This window comes from Heterocephalus glaber, unplaced genomic scaffold (genome assembly GCF_053883595.1).
Source record: "Heterocephalus glaber isolate CG9 unplaced genomic scaffold, H.glaber_assembly_v1.0 deba00001745, whole genome shotgun sequence".
NCBI classification, from domain to species: Eukaryota; Metazoa; Chordata; class Mammalia; order Rodentia; family Bathyergidae; genus Heterocephalus; species Heterocephalus glaber.
Genome location: NW_028258451.1, coordinates 548,384 through 573,420, shown reverse-complemented (window position 1 = coordinate 573,420; position 25,037 = coordinate 548,384). Strand labels below are relative to the sequence as shown.

General features: G+C 38.7%; 1 protein-coding gene and 1 pseudogene across 1 annotated transcript; both read left to right on the top strand.

Annotated features, from left to right (window-relative positions):
- Positions 1–8,079: 8,079 nt before the first annotated feature.
- LOC101698727 (vomeronasal type-1 receptor 1-like) lies at positions 8,080–21,233 on the top strand. The gene has a single exon (XM_087200808.1). It carries the CDS (start codon positions 19,139–19,141, stop codon positions 20,033–20,035), a length of 897 nt encoding a protein of 298 aa, XP_087056934.1. The 5' UTR covers positions 8,080–19,138; the 3' UTR covers positions 20,036–21,233.
- A 1,007-nt stretch (positions 21,234–22,240) lies between these two features.
- LOC101699094 (60S ribosome subunit biogenesis protein NIP7 homolog pseudogene) lies at positions 22,241–23,330 on the top strand (annotated as a pseudogene).
- Positions 23,331–25,037: the final 1,707 nt, after the last annotated feature.

The following is a 25,037-nucleotide window of genomic DNA, read 5'->3' as shown; positions in this document are numbered from 1 at the left end:
CTGGCCCTGCACTGAGAATGTCCTTCTATCCCTTTCACCCCATGAGACAGAGTTTATTGCACTGACCTCTGGGAAATTTCCACTTGCTATTTGGCTTATGTCTGAATAACACTCAAACCTGCTGACTTGTCCTGGGAGTAACATTACAGCTTTTTCACAAGTGCACTATGGTCCCTTTGCAGAAGATATCAGTGCCCTGCCAGTCACAACATAATTGCAGCTCTGGGTGGGGAGATAAACTCAGGAAATCTCAAGGAGTATAACTGCTTTGGCTCCAGAAGGCTGGTGTTTGCTTGTGCTGCTTCCCATTGTGGAGTCAGAGATCATTCTTGGTGAATATTTCCTCATGGCTCAAACTCTAGTCAGATTTGAGATACAGGGACTAAGAAGAGAACACTTAGACGGCAGGAGAGGAGCTGTGTAGGATGTAGGTCATCACTTTGTGCTCAGGACCACTTCACTTATGCCTTGGATGTATGGGCTGATAAATCATTGGCAAGTGTGGCACAATGCAGGCTAGAAAAGTCATGTGTACTTGGCCTAGAGGGACCCATGTTGCCAAGGCCGTGCCAGCCAGGGAGGAAGGGTTGCTGTGCTCTCCCTCTAAGGATGTGGTGTGTCCCATGGTCCCAGAAACTGAGAATGGACTTGGGGAAGCTGGCACATTCTGGTGTCTAGAGTTTAAGATAAATGATTTGATTCTTTTTTTTTTTTTTGTACCAGGGATCGAACTTGGGACCTTGCACTTGTGAAGCAGGCGGTGGAACCACTGAGCTAAATCCCTGGCACCAGATGATTAGATTCTTAAGATGTGCTCTGTTTTCTGGACATAGACACAGACACACACACACACACACACACACACGCACGCACAAATGATACAGAATTTAGGAAAGAACCAAGCTATAAAATCAGTGTACACAAATCAATAGCCTTTTCTGTGCAATGGGCTGGAAACAACCGTGTATCTCTTTAAATAAATCATGTGTTGAAATGCTCACCCCTGGTGTTACAGTATTAGGAACAGGAGCCTTTGAGAGGAGAAGAGAGAGCTCTGATGAATAGGATGAATGCTCTTATAATGGGGCCCCAGGGATCTGCCTTGCTGTCCTTCCTCTATGTGAATACACAAGTGGAAGTCTGACAGTCTGCAACCCTGAGGGTCCTAGCCTGTGTCCCGCTATGCAGCCGTTCTAATCTCAGACTTCTAGTCTACAGAACTGTGAAACATTAATTTCTGGTGTTCATAGGCCCTGAAGTCTGGTAGTCTCTTGATATTTGAACAACATATACATTGTTGTAAGATTTTATTCTTTTTTGTGTACCAGTTTCTCAGATACATGGTACTTTGTTCCACGGTATAGGGTAGGATGTTACAGTAAAATAAACAGAATGGCGGAGGTATTTGTTGGTTGTTTACTAACTTTTAAAAACATTCTTATTTTGTTTGTAAAGGTGGTATTAAGCTCACATCGAGTGCTTATAATAAACTCATTTTGCATGTCTATTTGGCATGTATTTAACTAGATAAAACACTGGGCACAAAAATATCGCAGGTGGTAAAAGTTTGAAGTTGAAGGTGCTCTATAGCAACTGATTCAAAGTGTGCTAATAATGTAGGGGTATTAGACAAATATTCCAAAGCAGCTCATAAATATGTTGAAAGAATTAAAATAAAATGCTTGGTTGAAAATATAATATTATAGAAAATACATAAGTAACACTCCTGGATCCAGCTGTGTTCTGAAGTTTTGCTTACTAGATAACTCACTCAAGGCTAAACAAAAACTTTGTCTTCCATATGGTATGTGGCTGGCATTTGCCCCTTGGGACTTCCAACTACTGTGCCTTTACCCAACCCTTGGGACCCCTTTGTTTGCATATTGCTTGGTGGTCAGCCCTGGGCCAATGTAGGATCATGCTCAGATTGTGGGAGCTGTCCTCTCTGTTTTTCCTCTTCCCAGCTCATTTCTGGTGCTGTGCTGGCCTCAAGCTCTGTCTTACTCCTGCGGTATAGAAGACTTTAGCTTCCTGCTACTTGAGCCACGCCTGGCAGGGAGCACCCTCAGCTGGTGGGGATCTCCCACACCTCAAGGCAGGCCTGTCTTTCTCAACAGATTCCTCTCTCATCACCATCCGTTTTTCCCTCAGGCCCTCTGGAATCTTGCCCATCCCGTTACTTCTGTTGTGAGTCGGGCATTTAGGGAAGATTTCTATTCAGATCTGGGTGGTGACTCCTCAGTTCTGCGGCCATGGATAGTGAGGCCAGTGGTTCTCACTGTCATTACCATCGGCTCCTCCACCAGAGCTTCTGTCACCAATCTCTGTTGTGCAAATGTTGATTTCCTAAAATGAGGGGAGAAGTGTTCCTTCTTTTTTCTGCTTTAAATGTTTGATATAATTTATCAGTTAAAATGTATAGGAGCCTGCTGTTGTCATATAGGTAGGTTTTCAAGCTAGGAATATACTTTCTTTAATAGGTGCTATTCAAATTTTATATTTCCTCCAGAGTTAGTTTCATTAATTTGTCTTCTAAGTTACTTCTTAGAAGTTGTCAAATTTATTTCAAAAAAGATTTTTGTAATATGCTTTCTATATCCTTTTAAATTCTGTAAAATCTGTGGTAATGTCTCCTAGATCTTAATATTGTAATTTAAAAAATGTATAACTGATATTGTGTAATAGGAAGAAAAGGTTTAAAAGAGCAGGGGAATTGGGAGGGGTAGGGGAAGGGAAAAAAGAGAAAGGAAAAAATATGAGAAGAGGAAAAAATGGAAACAAGGTCTTTGCAAATAGGGAAGGGTGGAGGGGGTGAAGGGAGGGCAAGGGAAGGGGGAAAAAAGTAAGAACCAAGAGACTCATGTAATGAATGGTACAAGATCCCAGTGACGAATGTAACTGTATTTTATACCTAAACTGTACCAGTAAAGTTAATGGGGAAAGAAAAATCTCTGTTGTGCAGTGTATCAAGCATGAGCACGCCTCCCACTCCGTTCTGTCACTGGACGCTTTCTGATTCCTCTGATTCATTTAAAAAAACAATTTATCCAATTTGTATAACTTTTATTCTGTAGGAGAATCCATTTATTCATGTTTTAGGCTTCCCGATCCTGTCTCACAGAGGCCGTTCACTTTGTTTTTTCTCCTTCTTTTTCTTTCAGATTATTCATTTCTATCGATCTTTCTCAAAGTCCAGTAATACTTTTTTGAAATTCAGTGAGTTTTTAATTTTAGATGATACAGTACCTAGGTCTAGGATCTTCATTGGATTCTCTATATAGTTAATATTTCTCCTTATTTTTTTCTTTTGGTCACAGAACAAATCTGCTTTAAAATCATTGTCTGTTAGTTCCAACTTCTGGACACTGCAGTTTTATTTCCCACTGGTTGTGTTTTTACTTGAGTATGCTCTACATTTTGGCTGTTTGCGTATATGGTTGGCAATTTTGGATTTTTTTCCTGCCAAGTTGTAGAGATTGAGTCCCTAACCGGAACATAAAACAGTATCAGCAGGCAGTTAGTTTTGCTCAATTCAAAATGCATATTTAGAAATCTTAGTGGAGTTACTTTTGGCTTAAAAAATGGACGAGTTGGTACCTGCCCCATGCATGGGTAGTCAGGCATAATGCAGAGACCTGAACTCAAGTTTGAGGTGTCACTTTTTAAGCTTTGTTTTCCTCATAGGTTATTCTTTACTTTGCAGCTTTTGCTGTTATGTAGAACTGTCTTCTTGCTCTTCCAACAAAAAGAATGGGAGGTACCAGTTGTAGTCCTTTGCATGGTGCCAACTTCAGCCCAACTCCAGGCTCTGGGTTGTTTTTAAAAATGGAAAGTCACGCTTCTTTCCAGTATCAAGCTTTCCTCAGGATCCATCTGCTTTTGTTACTAATTAATGAACACTAGTAAACTCAAAGGGAGTTATTTTTTGTATCTGTAGAGACAATAGTCATTATTGGCAGAATTGGCTGAATAGGATTTGTTCAGCTACACCAGGAGTAGAAAACACCCTCTCTCTTTTACATAGTTTATGTGATTTGGCCAGAAAAACCTTTTTAAAAATACTCTTCCTATTGAACATTGCATGATATTTTTCTTTCTATCTTTAGTATCCACTTGCATTGTTGCAGGAAAAAGGCTGTTGCTATATTGTTGCTTTGAATTTAAAAGAATTTATGGAGGACTGATGTCTTTCTAATGTTTAGATACCCTATGCAAGAATAAAGTATATCTTCCATTTGACCAGGTCTACTTTGGTATTCTACTGCAGTGCCAGACTCCTGCAGTAAGTCTCTAAGTCCCTACCAGTCCAGTGTGTGATGCAGACCTGAGGAAAAAAATACACTAAGAGATAGAACTAGGAGAGAAAGCGGGGTGTCAGAACAACCAATGCCAGTGCAACTGGCCAGTCCTAGGCACTGACTTCTATTGACAGTCAATTGGGGTAAAAGTGACATGTGATTTGTACGGAAATTAATGTAAACAAGGCTCAGAAAGAACAAGATAAAGCATTCTCAAATTAGGAACAGAACAGACAAAATATATGGTTGTAATTAGAACACTGTCCTTCTAGTCAGAAGGGTTTTGTTGTGGGAACAGAATTTGGGTGTGAGTTACTCTGACCTGAGCACATAGACCTCAGCCAGATGCACTTCTATAAACAAGGCAATTGTGAAGTTAATTCTTCACAGCCTGCCTTGGGCATAATCAACATTATGGTCCTCTGCACTGGAGTGTTTAAAAATTTTTCTCATTGTTCTTCTCTATGTATATTCTTAAGTTCCTTCCTTAAAACTACAGCTTCTGTTGGATTTGTGAATAGGATTTTCTATTGCATCATGTCTTGATCAAAATTCACGATGTATGTTTTCCAATGTGCATACATTTGTGTATTTTGTATTCTTTTAAAATTTTCTTTATTTGTTTGAGTTTGGGGTTGAGCCCATGGATCCATAGAAGCTAGCCAGGTGCTCTACAACTGAGCTACACTCCAAACCCTAAAGGCTATTGATTTGTGTACATTGATTTTATAGCTTGGTTCCTTCCTAAATTCTCTATCATTTACATTAATTTTATTTATTTTTTATTTTTAATATTAAATTCTTTTATTGGTACATTGTAGGTATACAACACAATTACATTTCTCATTGGGAATTGTACCTTTACATAATGCATCTTGATTCTTATTTTTTCCCCATTCCTAGCCCTCGCTTCATGCCCTCCACCCTTCCCTATTTACAAAGACTTTATTTCCATTTTTTCCATTTCTCATCATTTTTCCTTTCCCTTCTTTCCTTTCCCCTGCCCCTCCCACTACCCCTACCCCTTTGGACCTTTTCTTCCTATTTTACATTATCTTCCTATTTACATTATTCATTCTAATCATTGGTACATTTTAGGTATACAATATAATGACATTCATCATTGGAAATTTGCACCTTTACATAGTCTCTCTTGGTTCTCATTTTTCACCCTTGCCCAGCCCTCCCTTCAACCCCTCCATTCCTCCCTATTTACAAAGATTTTGTTCCTATTTTTCCATTTTCTCATATTAATCCCATTCCCTTCTATCCTTTCCCCTAGCCCTCCCACTTCCTTCCAGTTTGCCCCTTTTCTTCCTATTTCACATGACCTATTATACATTTAGTCCTTATTTACACTTTCAGTTTCTCACACCAGAGAAACTATTCGGAATTTATTCATGTGTGTCCTATTTATTTCACTTAAGAGTATTGCCTCAGTGTGCATCCACTTAGCTATAAATGTCTCTAATTTCTCATTTTTGATGGCTGAGTAGTACTCCATTTTATAAAAAAACCACATTTTCTTTGTCCAGTTTCCAGTTGATGGGCATTTGGGCTGTTTCCAAGTTTTAGCTATTACAAACTGTGCTGCTATGAACAGGGCCGCATATATATCACTGTGGTATGATTCTTTTAATTCTTTGGGGAAGATCCCCAGCAGTGGAATAGCAGGGTCAAATGGGACTTCCAGTCCTAGTTCTTTGAGGTATCTCCATACTGATTTCCACAGTGGTTGCACCAGTCTACACTCCCACCAGCAGTGGAGCAGGGTTCCTCTTTCCCCACAGCCCCTCCAGCATTTGTTATTGGTTGATTTCATGATAGCAGCCATTCTTTCTGGAGTGAAGTGGAATCTCAGCGTTGTTTTCATTTGCATCTCTCGAATGACCAGTGATGTTGAACAGTTTTTCATGTATTTATTTGCTATTTCTACTTCTTTGTGTGAGAAATGTCTGTTCATTTCAGATGCCCAGTTTTGGATTGGGTCTTTAAATTTGGGAGGTCTGATGTTTTTAAGTTCTTTATAGATTCGAGATAGTAGACCTTTGTCTGAGAAAGAGCAGGTGAAGATTTTTCCCACATTGTGGGTTGTCTCTTCACACTGCTGGTGGTTTCTCTTGCTGTGCAGAAGCTTTTTAGTAAAAAGAGATCGCACTTGTTGATTGTTTGTGCTAGTTCACGGGCAACTGAGATTTTGTTCATAGTCTTTTCGTACACCAATGTCTTCAAGAGTTCTACCTAATCTCTGTTCCAGCCTGTTCAGCATTTCTGTTTTTATATTTAGATCTTTAATCCATTTCAATTTTATTTTAGTGCATGGTGAAAGATATAGGTCTAGTTTTAATCTTTGGCAAGTTGAAACCCAATTTCTCCAGCACCATTTATTAAAGAGGCTATCTTTCCTCCAGTGAGGGTGTTTGGCTCCTTTATCGAAGATGAGATGGCTGAGTGTGTCTGGCGTTGTTTCTGCATCTTCTAATCTGTTCCACTGGTCCTCAAGCCTGTTTCTTTGCCAGTACCATGCTGTTTTTATCACAGTAGCTTTGTAATATAGTTGCAGGTTGGGGATTGTGATACCCCCTGCCATGTCTCTGTTACCTAGAATTGCTTTTGCTCTTCTGGGTCTCTTCTTGTTCCAAATGAATTTTTGGATTGTTTTCTCGAGGTCTATGAAGTATGCTGCTGGGATCTCAATTGGAATTGCATTAAATCTATGTAGCAGTTTTGGAAGTATGGCCATTTTCACTATATTAATCCTTCCTACCCAGAAGCAGGGGATGCCTGTCCATTTTCTGATATCATCTTCAATCTCTCTTTTCAGAGTGCCATAGCTTTCAGAGAAGAGGTCTTTGATTTCTTTCATTAGGATGATTCCTAGGTATTTCAGTGTTTTGGATGCTATTGTGAAAGGAATTATTTGCCCTATTTCTCTCTCAGTGAGTCTGTCATTGGTGTAGAGGAAAGCTATTGATTTTTGTGTGTTGACCTTGTAACCAGCTACTTTACTGAATTTGGTTATTAAGTCTAGAAGACTTTTGGTGGAGTTCTTGGGGTCTTCTATATAGAGTATCATGTCATCTGCAAATAATGACAGTTTGACTTCTTCATTACCTATCTTTATTCCTTTTATTTCTTTCTCTTGTCTAATGGCCATGGCTAATGTTTCCAGAACTATATTGAACAAGAATGGCGATAGTGGACATCCTTGTCTTGTTCCTGATTTTAGTGTGAAGGATTTCAGTTTTTGACCATTTAGTATGATATTGGCTGTTGGTTTTTCATAGATGGCTTCCATCAATTTGAGGTAGAGACCATCTATTCCAATTTTTTGTAGGGTTTTTATCATAAATGCATGTTGGATTTTGTCAAATGCTTTTTCTGCATCTATGGAGATAATCATATGGTTTTTGTCCTTGGCTCTATTGATATAGTGTGTTACATTGATTGATTTTCATATATTGAACCATCCCTGCATCCCTGGGATGAATCCCACTTGATCAGGGTGTATGATCTTCTTGATGATCTCCATTCTGTTTGCCATTATCTTATTAAGGATTTTTGCATCTATGTTCATTAGTGAGATTGGCCTATGGTTCTCTTTTTCAGTTGGGCCTTTCTCTGCTTTGGGGATCAAGGTGATGCTTGCTTCCAGGAATGAATTTGGGAGTATTGCTTCCCTTTCAATTTCGTTGAAGAGTTTAAACAGTAGTGGCAGCAGTTTCTCTCTAAATGTCTTGTAGAAGTCAGCAGTGAAGCCATCAGGGCCCAGGATTTTCTTAGTTGATAAGTTTTTAATTACATTTTCAATTTCATTGGTTGATATTGGGTTGTTCAGAATTTTTAGGTCTTCTTCGTTCAACTTTGGTAATTCATATGTATCTAGGAATCTGTCCATTTCTTCTGTGTTGTCCATCTTATTGGTGTATAGCTTCTGGAAGTAGGTATTGATGATCCTCTGGATTTCTGCTGGGTCTGTTGTAGTTTCACCCTTTTCATTCCTAATTGCATGGATTTGGGCCTTTTCTTTCCTTTTTCTGACAAGGTTGGCTAAAGGTTTGTCAATTTTGTTGATTCTTTCGAAGAACCAACTCTTGGATTCATTGATTTTTTTGTATCGTTCTCTTAGTCTCCATTGCATTGATTTCTCCTCTGATCTTTATAATTTCCTCCCTTGTATGAGCTTTGGAGTTGTCCTGCTCTTCTTTTTCTAGAAGCTTGAGGTTCAGCATCAGGTTGTTTAATTGGGCTCGTTCTGTTTTCCTAATATGCGTATTCACTGCTGTGAATTTCCCTCGTAAGACTGCTTTCATTGTGTCCCATAGATTCTGATATGTTGTATTGTCATTGTCATTTAATTGAAGGAACTGTCTGATTTCTTCTTTAATTTCCTCTGTGACCCATTGGTTATTCAGAAGTGTGTTGTTCAATTTCCACGTGTTTATGAAATTTTTTGAGTTTCTTTTGCTATGGATCTCCAGTTTCATCGCACTATGGTCTGATAATATACAGGGGATAACTTCAATTCCTTTGCATTTACTTAAACATGTTCTATGTGTGAGTATGTGGTCTATTTTGGAGAATGACCCATGTGCAGCTGAGAAGAATGTGTATTCTGATTTTTGTGGGGTGGAAGACTCTGTAAACATCTGTTAAGTTCATTTGTTCAAGAGTTTGATTGATTTCTAGTATTTCATTACTTATTTTTTGTCTAGTTGATCTATCTATTTGTGACAGTGGGGTGTTGAGGTCCCCCACTACAATTGTATTAGTGCATATATGACTTTTCCTGTCCATTAGTATTTGTTTTATATAGTTGGGTGCACTAGTGTTTGGTGCATAGATATTTATGATTGTCATCTCTTCCTCTTGGATTGTTCCCTTTACAAGGATGTAGTGTCCTTCTTCGTCTCTCTTAATCAGTTTTGGTTTGAAATCTACTTGATCTGCAAAGAGGATAGCTACTCCTGCTTTTTTGGGGGTTCCCATTGCATGGAATATTGTTTTCCACCCTTTAACTTTCAGTCTATGAGTTTCCTTTTGAATTAAGTGTGTTTCTTGTATGCAGCATATTGTTGGATTTTGCTTCTTGACCCATTCTGCCAGTCTATTTCTTTTGATTGGTGAATTGAGACCATTAATGTTGATGGTTATAACTGAAACGTATTGACTTGTCATTGCCGTGACTTTTTCTTTTTGTTGGGTTCTCCCCCTTTACATTTAATTTCTCATCATGCCAGATGGGTTCATTCTGCTTTGCTTCCTGGGGTTGTGATCCTCAATGCCTGTTCCTAGGCTATTGTGTAAAATTCTTTGGAGTGCTGGTTTGGTATTCACGAAGTTTCTAAGGTGCTCTTTGTCATGAAAGTATCTTATTTCTCCATCCATTCTGAAAGATAGCTTTGCAGGGTACATCAATCTGGGTTGGAGGCTGTTTTCTTTTAGGGCTTGGAATATGTCACTCCAAGCTCTTCTTGCCTTGGTGGTTTGTGTTGAGAAGTCTGCTGTGATTCTGATGGGCTTTCCTTTGTATGTGATTTGTTTCTTTTCTCTGACTGCTTGGAGAACTTTGTTCTTCTGTTGTGTTTCTGGAATTTTAACAATTATATGCCTATATGTAGATGTTTTTTGATCAAGGGTATTTGGAGTCCTATATGCCTCACTTATCTGTATGTCAAGCTCTTTTCCCCTGCTTGGGAAGTTTTCTGGCATTATTTCTGTGAAGAGATTTTTTTAATGTCATCTGCACTCTCTCCTGTTTCTTCATTGAGCCCAATCAGTCTTATGTTATTCTTCTTTGCATCATCTAGCAGCTGCTGGATTGATTTCTCATGTTCCCTCATAATTTTGAAGCAATTTTTCTTTTCCTGGTCACTAATTGCAATCTTATCTTCTATATCTGAAATTCTGTCCTCATATTGGCTCTTTCTGCTGTGTAGACTTTCAATGGAGTTTTTCATGTCCTTGAAATCTATTTGCATCTGTTTTATGGATTCCATTTGTGTCTTATGTTGGGATTCCATCATATTCCTGAGCTTCTCTCTAGATTTAGTAATCATGTCTTGCACTAGGGACACAATTTCTCCTGTTATCTGAGAAATTATTTCTGATTTCATTTTTTCCAGATCTCCTTTTGTTGCCAGTTCAGTGGGTCCAGGTGGTTGAGTATCAGAGTGTTCCATCTCATTTCCCTTTGGGGTTGCTGTAGGTGATCTGGAAGTCTGGTTTTGAGACTTATTTATGTGTCTTCTCATTTCGACTGGGGCGGGGGGCTGTTAGCACCTGCACGGATTACCTCCTCTGAGCTGGGAGAGGTGGGACAGGGGCCGGGAGCAGCAGTAGGGATGGTGACCCAAAAACCCTTTCCTGTGGGCTGGGAGCAGCCAGAGGGATGGTGGCCAGGAAGCCCCTTCCTCTGGTTCAGGAGCAGTGGGATGGCAGCTCAGAAGCCCCTACCTCTGGGCCGGGAGTGGTGGGAGGGATGGTGGCCCAGAAGCCCCTTCCTCTGGGCCAGGAGCAGCGGGACAGAAGGTGGCCCAAAAGCCCTTTCCTCTGGGCTGGGAGCAGTGGGACGGTGGCTCAGAAGCCCCTGCCTCTGGGCTGGGAGCAGCGGGACTCAGTACCTTGGTCTGGTGGTCTGGTGTCCTCTGCGTCTTTGTAGTGTGGAACCCGGTGTCTGCCTGTCTGTAGCGGGGCGATTCGGTGTCCTCCGCGTGACTCAGGACCTCGGCAGGGTGCGCACCCATTTACTTTAATTTTAAAGGGATTTGTTACTATACTATATCATAGTGTCTGTATAGGTAGTTTTATTTCTTGTATCTTTTTATATTTTATGCATATTTATTTTCTCTTGTATAATATTGACTCATATATACAGAACAATGTAACTTGCTAATTGAAACAGTGGTCCTTCTTGCTATCTTCTTATTTTTCTATAAAGTGTTCATGTTTAATATATGTTTTTGTATATGTGGATATATGTATAAAACAACTGTAAGAAAATTCATATACTGAGTTCGATCCCTGGTACTCCCCCCCCCAAAAATGCATATATTCTTACATCATTATCTGGTCTTTAAGAATCATAGTGTTGATTTTTGTCAGAGGGTTTTTATTTTTTGGGTGCTGGCTATTGTACACAGGGCTTCTCACATGCTAGACAAATGCTCTTTTCCCAGCCTTTAAAAGCTTTTATAAAAAGCATTACTGGAGTCTTTCAAGTGAATTTCTTCTTTAAATCCATCTGGTGAATTTTATTAATAAATTCTATAATTTTGTACTGCTCTTATAAATGTCTCACAAGGTCATAATACACTATATTCTTTTTTCTTTTCTTTTTTTTTGGGGGGTGGGTACTGTGGCTCAAACTCAAGACCTTGCACTTGTGAAGCAGGCATGTACTATTTTCTTAATGGCCTGTATCTACTATAATTTTTCTGACTTATGAAATATGATGAAGAAAGTTTTAAACTTCTGATCATAAACAACAAATGTATTTCTCTGCTTATTACTGATTGCAAATTAAATGCATTTTGTAAGAACATGAAGAATGCACACCTGAAATAGTCTAAAATGTATGGTTACTTGGGGAAGAGGAATAATATTATAAAAGGGAGATAGGGGTACAGAGTAACTTTTTTTTCTATGTCTCTTTGTATTTTACTACATCTGATATATATATATATATATATATATATATATATATATTTAATGATATAGGAGAACAAATTATCAAATTAATAAAATTTAAAAATTTTTATATATTACCACAGAAACATCAAGTGGTAAAATCCCTGACATATGTCCCTACAAAACCATTTATAAGCTTCATTCCTGGCATAATTAACATTTTATTGTTATCAGTTTTTATATGAGTTTCTCCAATACTAGACTCGGAGCTCCTGGGAGTTACAGCCCAGGTAGAGTAGATTAAGCACTCACAACCTGTTATGGCATGTAGTGACTGTGCAAGAAAAATATATGATATGGGCCGGAGACCCCCAGTCATGCGGATACCAGCAGCCCTCCATAGACCACGTGGCCTGGATGCCACATGCCTTGCATCTGAATCCACACAGCTGCCAGGGGGAATGTAAAGGCCATGGTTACGAGCCCCAGAAGACAGAGCAGAAGTGAACAACAGAGAGGGCATCTCTGATGCCCCCCAGTGAAAATTGAAGACCACTGGGAAAATGAAGAAAAACTCTTCAATGAAAGCACACTGGACCATCGTGGTTGGTAAGTTGGTGGGATCAGCACCTCCCATAGAAACCTGGACTGGCTTAGCGGGGAAGACAGCTGGAACTTGCAGTAGAACTTTGCACAGTTTAATCCTGAAGGAGGTCAGGGACCTCAACTTGGTCCTTGCAGCCAGAAGTCAATCTGAATCTCAGTAGACTATAGCTGGCTTGCTGAGACTAATCGACTTAGACCCACACACTACTGACCACATTGCCTACCAGGACAGCAGAGACATATCCTGAGGGAGACCTTTTTTTGTTTGTTCGTTTTGTTATATATATATTTCTTCTCTTTTCTTTTTCTCTCTCTCTGTACCTTCTGGCTCTATATTTCTCTCCCTCTTTGTTTCTGTTCCTGTCTCATTCTGAATTTTTTCTCTCTCTCTGTTCTCTTGACTGTCACTTTTATAGGAAGGTGAATACAATTTCTAGCTTCCCTGTTGTTGTCAGTTTGTTCTGTACTTGTTCTCTGTTTTTTCACTCTGTCTTCTCCTCCAGTCTTCAACAGATCCCCACAATTTGTGTGATCTTACTGTGTCCTCAAGCCTCACCTCTATACTTTCCCTCTCCCTCTATTTCTCTACCCCTCCCTCCCCAACCCCTCCTAAATCATTATCCCAAAGGGTAAATTTGCCATATTGAAGGGTTTACTTACGACAAACATATTTTTTGCTGGCCCTAGATTTTGATTTAGCTTGCACCATTAAAGGTGACAGATTAACTCCTATGACAAATTGTCCTTTTCTAAGCTGTGTTTGATGCTGATTGTGTCAATTGGGCTAAGGTGTTGTGATTGATCTAATCAGTTGTCCTCCCTGGTACACTGAAAATGAGATTGCCTAAGAGTCATCAGAGACTCAAAGCCTAAAAAGTCTAGCTATACTGAAAGATATCTCTGAGAAAGCAATCACTCCGTAGGGACTCTAATCACGAGTAATAAAGATACTCAAAGTAAGAAATATTGGAGTATCAGCCCAGGAACTAAAGCAAAAACCAGCACCAACAACGGAATTAAAAATGAGAAGACACCTTGGCAGGACACAAACCCAGACTTCCAGATCACCAAAGGCAAATTCTGGGGGAAATGAGCTGGAAAAATATGATAACCACCTGGACACCCTGAACTGATAGCACAGGAAGTAACAAAAAGATGAATGAGGCTCTAGAAAAATTAAAAACAGAAATAATTTCCCAGATAACTACAAAGATGGTGAGTAGACTGAAAGACATGATTAGAGGCTCTAAAACAGAAACAGATTTAAAAAAATAGATGAGCTCAGGACCATGCTGGAAGCCATGAATGCCCAGCATAAGAAAGAAATGGAAACCATGATTGCTCAATATAGGAAAGAAATGAAATCCATGAAACAGATTCAAACAGACATCCAGGAGATTAAAAACTGCATTGAAACTATCCACAGCAGATTGAGTGAATGTGAAGACAGAGTATCAGATATAGAAGACAGGATTGTGGTTAGTGACCATGAAAACAGAGATTTCTTCAAAATGGTAAGGGACCATGAGAAATCAATCCAGCAGCTGCTAGATGATGCAAAGAAGAATAACATAAGACTGATAGGAGTCCACAAAAAAGCAGAAGAGAGTAAAAATGACATAAAAAAATTTTCACAGAAGTATTAGTAGAAAACTTCACAGACAGAGGTGGAGAATTGGATATGCAGACAAGTGAGGCACAGAGAACTCCAACTAGCCACGATAAAAAAAAAGCTACACCTAGACATATACTAGTTAAGATCCCAGAAACCAAGCAGAAGAACAAAATCCTACAAGCAGTAAGAGAAAAGAAAAAAATCACATACAAAGGAAAACCCATCAGAATCACAGCAGACTTCTCATCACAAATCCTCAACTCAAGGAGAGCCTGGAGTGAAGTATTTAAAGCCCTAAAAGAAAATAGCTTCCAACCTAGACTGTTGTATCCTGAAAAATTATCTTTCAGAATCGATGGGGAAATTAGATACTTCCATGACAAAGAACACCTGAGTAATTAAACACCAAACCAGTACTCCAAACACTACAAAACAATATCCTAGAAAAAGACAATGAAGGTCACAACTCCTGAGGCCCAACAGAGCAAAACCACCAGGCAAGGCAAGAAACTAAAGGGAAAGGGGGAAAAATAAAAACTAAAAGAGCCAACAACAGTAAAACATCATGACAAGGATGAGTCAATATCCATCAATTATAACTATCAATGTTAATGGCCTCAATTCACCAATCAAAAGAAATAGACTGACAGAATGGATTAAGAAGCAAAATCCAGCACTATGCTGTATACAAGAAACACACCTAATTCAAAAAGACATTCATAGACTGAAAGAAAAGGATGAAAAACAGTTCTCCATGGGACAGGAACCCGGAAAAAAGCAAGGGTAGGAATCTTATTTGCAAACAAAGTAGATTTCAAACCAAAACTAATTAAGAGAGACAAAGATGATCCCTTTGTGAAGGGAACAATCCAAGAGGAAGAGTTGACAATCATAAATATATATGCAACAAGTGCGAATGCCCCCAACTATACAAAACAAATATTAATGGACATGAAAAACCAAATAAGTATGAGTACAGTTGTAGTGGGGGACCTCAATACCCCACAGTCACAAATAGCCAGATCATCTAGACAAAAAATTAACAACAAAATTCTAGAACTGAACGAAGTTATTGAGCAAATGGACTTAATAGATGTCTACAGAGTGCTCTATCCCAGAAAATCAGAATATACATTCTTTTCAGCTGCACACAGGTCATTCTCCAAAATAGACCACATGCTAGCTCACAGGACATGTTTAAGTAAATTCAAAAGAACTGAAGTTACCCCCTGCATACTATCAGACCATAGTGCAATAAAATTGGAGATCAATACCATAAAAAAACCACACAAACACATGAAAATTGAGTAATAATCTCCTGAACAACCAATGGGCCACAGAGGAAATTAAAGAAGAAATTAGACAGTTTCTACAAGTAAATGATAATGCTAGTACAACATACAGGAATCTATGTTACACAATGAAAGCATTTCTATGCAGGAAATTCATAGCAGTGAATGCCCATATGAGGAAAACAGAGAGAGCTCAAACAAACAACCTAATCAGAACCTCAAGCTCCTAGAAAAAGAAGAATATGACAAACCCAAAGCTCATACAACAGAGGAAATTATAAAGATCAGAGCAGAAATCAATGCAATGGAGACTAAGAGAATGATACCAAAAAATCAATGAATCAAAGAGTTGGTTTTTCAAAAGAACAAATAAAATTGATAAACCTTTAGCAAACCTTATCAAAAAAAGGCCAGAAAAGGCTCAAATCTATGCAATTAAGAACGAAAAAGGTAAAGGAACAACAGATCCAGCAGAAATCCAGAGGATCATCAATACCTACTTTGAGAACCTGTACTCTAATAAAATGGAAAACACAGCAGAAATGGACAGATTCCTAGATACATACAAATTACCAAAGTTAAAGGAAGAAGATATAGAAATTCTAAACACCCCAATTACAATGAGTGAAATTGAAAATGTAATAAAAAATTTACCAACAAAGAAAAGTCCAGGTCCTGATGGCTTCACTGCTGAATTCAACAAGACATTTAAAGAAGAACTACTGCCATTACTCTTTAAACTCATCAAGGAAATTGAAAGGGAAGCAAGGCTTCCAAATTCATTTCTGGAAGCAAGTGTTACTTTGATTCTAAAACCAGGGAAAGACCCAACCCAAAAAGAGAACTACAGACCAATCTCCCTAATGAACATAGATGCAAAAAATCCTCAACATGATACTGGCAAATAATACAGAGGGTCATCAAGAAGAGCATAAACTCTGACCAAGTCAGATTTATCCCAGGGATGCAAGGATGGTTCAACATTCATAAATCAATAAATGTAATACACTATATTAACAGAGTCAAGGACAAAAACCATATGATCATCTCAATAGATGCAGAAAAGACATTTGACAAAATCCAACACCATTCATGATAAAAATCCTACAGAAAATTGGAATAGAAGGTCGTAATCTCAACCTGATGAAGGCTATATATGAAAAACCAACAGCCAACATCATATGAAAAGGTCAAAAACTGAAAACCTTCATGCTAAAATCAGGAACAAGACAAAGATGTGCACTATCACCAGTCCTGTTCAATATAGTTCTGGAAACATTAGCCATAGCAATTAGAAAAGAGAAAAAAATAAAAGGAATAAAGATAGGAAAGGAAGAAGTTAAACTGTCAGTATTTGCTTATGATATATTTTACATAGAAGACCCAAAAAACTCTGCCAAAAGACTTCTAGACTTAATTGACAGATTCAGTAGAGTAGCTGGATAAAAGGTCAACACTAAAAAAAAATAGCCTTCTTGTGCACAAATAACAGACTCACTGAGAGAGAAATTAGGGAAACAACTCCTTTCACAATAGCATCCAAAAAAAATGAAATATCTAGGAATCAGTCTAACAAAGGAAGCAAAAGACCTCTAGACTGAAAAATACAGCACTCTGAAAAAAGAGATCAAAGAGGATATAAGAAACTGGAAAGACATCCCTTGCTCCTGGGTAGGAAGAACCAATATACTGAAAATGGTCATACTTCCAAAACTGCTATATAGATTTAATGCAATCCCGATTGAAATTCCAATATACTTCATGGAACTAGAGAAAGCAATCCAAAAATTCATTTGGAACCAGAAGAGACCTAGAATAGCAAAGCAATTCTAGGCAACAGAGACATGGCAGGGGATATCACAATCCCCAACTTAAAACTATACTACAAAGCTACTGTGACACAAACAGCTTGGTACTGGCAAAGAAAGAGACCTGAGGATCAGCAGAATAGATTAGAAGATGCAGAAACAACTCCAGACATACTCATCCACCTCATCTTTGACAAAGGAGCCAACTATTCTCATTGGAGGAAAGATAGCCTCTTTAATAAATGGTGTTGGAAAAACTGGATTTCAACCTGCCAAGGATTAAAAGTAGACTCATATCTATCACCATGAATTAAACTAAGATCGAAGTGGATTAAAGATCTAAATATTAAAACAGAAATAATAAACTTTCTGGAAGATAAGTTAGGTAGAACTCTTGAAGACATTGGCATAGGAAAAAAATTTATGAGCAAAACCTAAGTAGCACGGGAACTAGCACAAAAATCAACAACTGGGATCTCATCTTATTAAAAAGCTTCTGCACTGCAAGAGAAACCACCAATAGAGCTAAGAGACAACCTACAATGTTGGAAAAAAATTTTAGCAGCAGTACCTCAGACAAAAGACTACTATCTAGAATATACAAAGAATTTAATAAAATCAGACCCCCCAAATTAAAGACTCAATTCAAAAATGGGCATCTGAAATGAACAGATATTTCTCAAACCAAGAAGAAAAAGCAGCAAACAAACATATGAAAAAATGTTCAAGATTACTGGTCATTCAAGAGATGCAGATGAAAACAACACAGAGATTCCACCTCACCCCACAAAGAATGGCTGCTACCAAGAAATCAACCAATAACAAATGCTGGCGGGGGTGTGGGGAGAAAGGAGCCCTTCTCCATTGTTGGTGGAAGTGCAGACTGGTGCAACCACTGTTAAAATCAGTATGGAGATACCTCAAGAACTAGGGCTGGAGGTCTCATTTGACCCAGCTATTACCCTACTAGGTATCTTCCCAAAAGAATTAAAAGAATCATACCACAGTGATACATGTGCACCCATGTGCATAGCGGCACAGTTTGCAATAGCTAAAGCTTGGAAACAGCCCAAGTGCCCATCAACTGGAAACTGGAGAAAGAAGATGTGGCTTTTTTAAAAAAATAAAATTGAGTACTACTCAGCCATAAAGAATGAGAAACTAGAGACATTTATAGCTAAATGGATGCATATCCAGGCCATACTCTTAAGTGAAATAAATAGGACACACATGTAAATACCAAACAATTTCTCTGGTGTGAGAAACTGAAAGTGTAAATGATGATTAAAATGCATAATTGATAGTGGGAAATAGGAAGAAATGGTCCAAAGGTATAGAGGAAGAAGGAGGGGTAGGGGAAAGGAAAGAAGGGAAAGGAAAAATTATGAGAAAATGAAAAAATGGAAACAAAGTCTTTGTACATAGGGAAGGGTGGAGGGGGTGAAAGGAGGACAGGAAATGTGGATAAAATAAAAATCAAGATATATCATGTAAAGTACAAGTACCCAATGATAAATGTAAATGTATTGTATACCTAAAATGTACCAATAAAAGAATCTAAGAAAAAAAATATGTGATATGATAGATTAGGTTTTACCTTTAGATTGTGTCCTGGACATACAATTAAAGGATATAGGAGATAGACTGAATCATCTGACATGGCTATGTGAGCATAAAAATAAATAAGCCAGGCTGGATTGTCTAGGTGACAATTCTGAGTTCACAGGTATAGACTCTCCTCTGCATAAATGTAACCTTTGTTCTCAGACAGAGGAGTTCATAACAGACCAAGATGGTATCAGAACTGAACATACTGGAATAAATCTGTACTGTGTTCTACCTCCATGGCTTTCTGAACAACTGCACTGAGCAACTTCTTCCTGTGGTCCCATGAGAAAGACTCCTGGTGATTTTATCCTGAAATTACTTTTCCTGGCCCAGACTGGGGTCAGGGTGGTGGGGGATACCTTTCTTCTCTCAGCTTATGCCCCCACATCCTGTACTGGCCATGCACCAAGGCCCACACACCTGATTCTCACCCATGCGGCTGTGGCCAACTTCTTAGTCCTTCTCTCCAAGGGGATTCCCCACATGATGGTAATCTGGGGAATGACGCCCATCCTGGGAAACACGGGATGTAAACTTGTCTATTATATCCACAGAGTGGCCCGAGGCCTTTCTCTCTGCACCACTTGCCTCCTGAGCAACTTTCAGGCCATCACCATTAGCCCCAGAGCTGGAGGGTGGGTGGGGCCCAAAGACCGATCTTGGAAGAAAATCAGTTTCTCCTGTGTTCTGTGTTGGATCTTCAACTTGCTGATAAATGTCTTTATTCCTATACGTATTGTGAGCCTTCGACATAACTGCAGTTCTACCATGGTATTGGACCATGGACTATGCTCTTCTGAAAAGCCTGAAACTTCTGCCTCAACAGGTACATTACTTTTGACATTCATGGATGTTGCGTTCCTGGGACTCATGACCTGGGCCAGTGTCTACATGATACTTCTCTTATATAAACACCAACAGCGAGTGAAGCATATTCACAGCACCAGTACCTCCCACAGATTCTCTCCTGAGGCAAAAGCCATGCAAACCATCCTCCTTACAGCAAGCATCTTTATTTTTCTTTATTCAGTCAATTCTTGTCTCACAATTTATGTTGCACTTTTCAAAGCTCACCTGTGGCTGCAACATATCACTACTTTTCTGGCAGCCTCTTATCCCACTACCAGTTCCTTGATACTGGTGTTTCAAGATTCCCAAGGATCAGCTTGCTGCAGTTAAATGGTGAAGGAAAATTCCAAAATTGCCTGTGGTTCCATTCAAAATGAGTATTCAATTATTCAAATAAGAACATGTGGCTTTTTAGAACATTAAAGATATAACCCTACCTATGGATGGTAAAATTTTTGTATGATATGACTCAAACATGTAAGAGTCTTCCACTGAACTCAGAAGGCAGACATGCAACCAAATAAACACATTTTTGGTGTGTGTTACATTATCCTAATACTTGCTGCTTGTAAATTTCCTTTCAAATACTTTTTGGAACCATGGAAAGAAGTTTGAATAAAAAATCTGGAGATATGTTAATATTTTAAGGAGTTTATTATGGCAATTATTACATTGGATGCAGTAGTACAGTTTATATTGATATGCAGTAATGATTTTGTGTACCTATTATACTGTAACCTGTGGAAAGTCACTTATTTGCTGTTAAGCTTTGATTATTCATGTGTAAAATCAATAAATTGTATCCTATGAGATTATTTTGCAAAATAAATGAGATGATGAGGCAGGATTTTCAGAATGGTAGATGGAGGATCTCTGTCAATTCATTCTTCTGTAATAGTGAGATGATAACTGGCAAAACCATCAAAGTCAACTTTAAAAAACTCTAGATAATAGCCTAAATCTTACAATCAAAATTTGAACCTTCAAAACACGGTGGGGTTCATGTGGGGTTTTTAACTTGGTCTACTTGTGTCTGCCTCTCCTCAGATCTACACTAACTTTGAAAAGCAGAAGCCTCACAACCACTGTAGTTATGAAAACCTTTGCCATCAACCCTTGCCACCAAGAGTGGCAAGAAATAAGCTTGCCAATGAGTTTGGAAATCCTTGAGCACCCAGCTTAATGCAATACCATCACGTGACCCACGTACAGCTTAATGGTGAAGTCTGTTCCTTGTTTTACCGTTTTCTTCAAGTGGCTCATAAATACCTTTATTCCTATACACACTGAGGGCCTTCAGATTTTCCACAATTCTACCAAAATACAAAACAATGGGCTTTGCTCTTCTAAAAGTCCTAGAATGGAAAATGTTACCGATTATACTGACATTGGCAGATGTTGTATTCTTAGTATTCATGGCGTGGGCCAGTGCCTACACGGTACTTCGCCTATACAGACACCACCAGGATGTGAAGCATATTCACACTGTGGGGAATTTCCACAAATTCTCCCCTAAAGCAAAAGCCACTCAAACCATCCTGCTTCTAACAAGCACCTTCATTTTGTTTTATTCCAGCAATTCTGTCCTCACAATTTATAATGCTTTAGAATTTTGCCTCTGGCCACAGCATACTATTAGCTTTATAATAGCCTGTTATCCCACACTGGGCCCCCCCCGATACTGATGCTTCAAGGTCCTCAAGCAACAACTTGCTGCTCTTAAATGGTGAAAATGAAATCTCCAATTATCGGTCATCCCATTTGTTTTTTATTGGCATATGTTTCACCCCTATTCTAGATCCTCCTGCCATTTCCACAAAGTTTACCTCCCTGTTTCCTATCATCTTTTTTTAAATTTTGTTCTTTAAATTGTTTGTATTTTAGAGTTTCCTATGTAAGAGAAACCATGCAATATTTCACCTTCTTTGTCTGATTTATTTCACTTAATATTATGGTCTCAAGATCCATCCATTTCTCACAAATGATTCAGATCAATCCTTCCACGTTGCAGAGTTCTATCTGTCCATCTGTCTGTCTGTCTGTCTTCTCACACTTTCTTTACCCATTCTTCTATTTAGGGACTTATAGGCTCCTCACAAAATTTAGCTACTATGAGTTGTGCTGCTATAAACGTGGGTATGCATGAATCCCTGTAATATGATGTCTTTAATTCTTTAAGGAAGATACCCAGAAGAGGTAGGTATAGGTCAATTGGAAGTTCTATTTTTAGGTTATTGTAAAATCTCCATACTAATTTCCATAGCAGTTGTACTGTTTACATTCCCACTGACGACATAGAATGTTCTTGTTGCTCCACAACCCTGCCAACATTTGTTGCTGTTTGAATTCTTGATAGTAGCCTTTGTTTGTGGAGTCAGATGCAATTGAAGTAATGCTTTGATTTGCATTTCTCTAATGGCTAAAAATACAGAACTTTTTGATGTGCTTACTGGTTACCTGTACTTCTTTTTAGCAGTGTCTATTCATTTCAATTGCCTATTTTTGATTGGTTCTTTTATTTTTTTGGAATTTTAAAAAATATTTTGGTTATTGGTCCTCTATCTGAGGAATAATGAGAATCTTCAGCTGCTGGTTGACAGGCCCAATGGCACCTACTGTTTTAGGCTGCACAACGACCGGGTGTACTATGTGAGTGAGAAGATGCTGAAGTTGGCCTCCAATATCTCCGGGGACAAGCTGGTGTCACTGGGGACCAGCTTCGGAAAATTCACCAAGACTCACAAGTTTCGGCTGCACATTATGGCTCTAGATTACCTGGCACCTCACGCCAAGTATAAAGTGTGGATAAAGCCTGGAGCAGAGCAGTCCTTCCTGTATGGAAATCATGTATTGAAATCTGGTTTGGGCCAGATCACTGAAAATACTTCTCAGTACCAGGAGTGGTGCTGTACTCCCTGGCAGACATCCCTTTGGGTTTTGTGGTAGCAGCAAAGTCTACCCAAGACTGTAGGAAAGTAGACCCCATGGCGATTGTGCTATTTCATCAAGCAGACGTTGGGGAATACATAGGGCATGAAGAGACGTTGACTTAAAATGAAGTCGTCAAGAATTTAACAGCTGTGTGGAAGGGCCTAGTATTGTTTCCTGTGTCTGTGCAGATGCTTCTATCATGTGGAATTTTGTCAACACTGTGACCTTTACAAGGACTTCTTAGTTTAATATTCTGTCACTAAAAAGTGCAGGCTGGATTCTTACTATACAGAAATGCCTCAGAAGTGGTTTCAAATCTTTGTGTTTGTGTTTGTGACTAAATAGAATATTCTTATTCTATACTTGAATCATTTTTATATTTTGAATCAGAGGGCTTCTTAGGTTTGAAATCATTGGAACTGAGGACCAGAATAGCATTCTTGTTGATATTATTAATTTTAGTTCATGTTTATGGCCTATAATGTCCACATTCATTTCCATTTCAGTGCTTTAGTTTTCAAGCAAAGATGTATGGATATTAGAAGATGAAGGATACACACCAACATATGGGGGGGCCAAGGATTTAGATCAGTGGTAGTATGCCTGCCTTGCAAGTACAAGATCCTGAGTTCAATCCCTGATACCAAAAAAAAAAAAAAAAAAAGAAAGAAAGAAAGAAAGAAAAAATGAATAACCCAAACATATGGGCGTTAAAGGATTGGAATGATATTGGCTGAGACATGTTTAGGATTTTAGCTTCACTCAGAAAGAAGACATACAGCCAAATAAACAAAGTACTGTGAATTAGCATTATCTTGATGCTTGCTAGTTATATTTTTCCTTTGAAATATTTGTGGACACATGATGGGAATTTTGTAAAAAAATAATTTTGAACTATGTTGCAATTTTACTGGTTCATTAGGGCAATTATTATATTGGATGTAGTATTGTTTATTGAAAATCATTAATGTTTTTTGTACCACCCAACAGTACAACCGATAGAAAGTCATTTTGTTATTGAAGACTTTTGAGGTATTTTTTGTTGTTGTTTGGTTTTTTTTGATCAGGGATAGAACTCAGGGCCTTGCACTTGCAAGGCAGCTGCAGGGCCACTGAGCTAAATCCCTGGCCCAAGACTTTGGATTTTTACTTGTAAAATAAGTGAATTTTTATTGTATATGTTTACTTTGTAAAACAAATGAAGTGATTGGGAAGACTTTCAGAATTGTAGAGAGAAGCCATCTTTCAATCCACTTTTCCATACAAGCAATATGCATATGCACAAAATTATCAAAGTAAATTTTTATAACTAGAAATTACCCAAAGATTTAAATAAAATTTTGAACCCCATTAAAAAGAGTTGGGTTGTGTGTTGGTGACCTCCCTGTTGATTATGCGCAAAGCAGACTATAAGTAGTGCAGTTTGTAAAGATTTAACCCCACAATTGGCTTGTTTTAAAAAGTGAATCCAACTGAAGCCTATGTAACTCATAGGAGCATTATGGATGGTGTACAAATCAGTACCATCCCCCCACCAACAGCCACAGCAGAGGCTAGAGAAACAGCCTATGAAGCTCTGGAGCTCTGACATAGGATGAGGTCAGAGTGACTCTTACCCAAATTCCGTTCCCAGAATTAAAACCTTCTTAACTGAAAAGAAAGGTTAATTGTTAACCACAACCATATCTGGTCTGTTCTGTTCCTAACATAAGAATGCTTTGTCTCTTCTTTTACAGGCCTTGCCTGCATCAGCAACTTATCCCTAGCGACCACATGAAGTCCTCTCACCCCAGTTTTACAAATGATTGTGTCACCAATAAATATCAGCAGCTCTGGCTGTTCAAGGTCTTTGCCGTTTGCTCGGCTTTGACCATCCCAGTTCCCCATTTCTCTCCTTAATTCTGTCTCTGAGTCTTTCTTCTTGCCTTACATTGTAGCACTGAGGAGGAGATTGGGATCCTCTGCAGGGGTCTCCAATATTTGTGTATTTTTAACTTAGTCCATTGCAATCCTTTTCTTCTCAGCTTTACACTGACTTTTTTGCTCTTGCGGTTGTGCATTGAGCTTATGGCCTGGTGAACACTAGGCAAGAGCTCTACTATTGATCTCCATTCCTCAAGCCAGGAGCTTCACAAGCACAATAGCATGTAAATCGTAAGCTTGAAACTGAGAGGAGACAAGTGAGCTTGTAAATCCTCCCAAACCCATCCTTGGAGCAATGCCATTATGTGACCTGCAGGTAGCTCCATGGTGAAGTTCCATTTTTTGTCCTAACTCATTCCCCATTCAGCTCACTTGAAAGAAAAGCTCTATGCCAGGACATTAGTAAAAATTCAATCTGATTCAATTGCTTAACAATGGAGTAACCTAAGACTACTGTATCTGTTGAGAGAAACTAGAG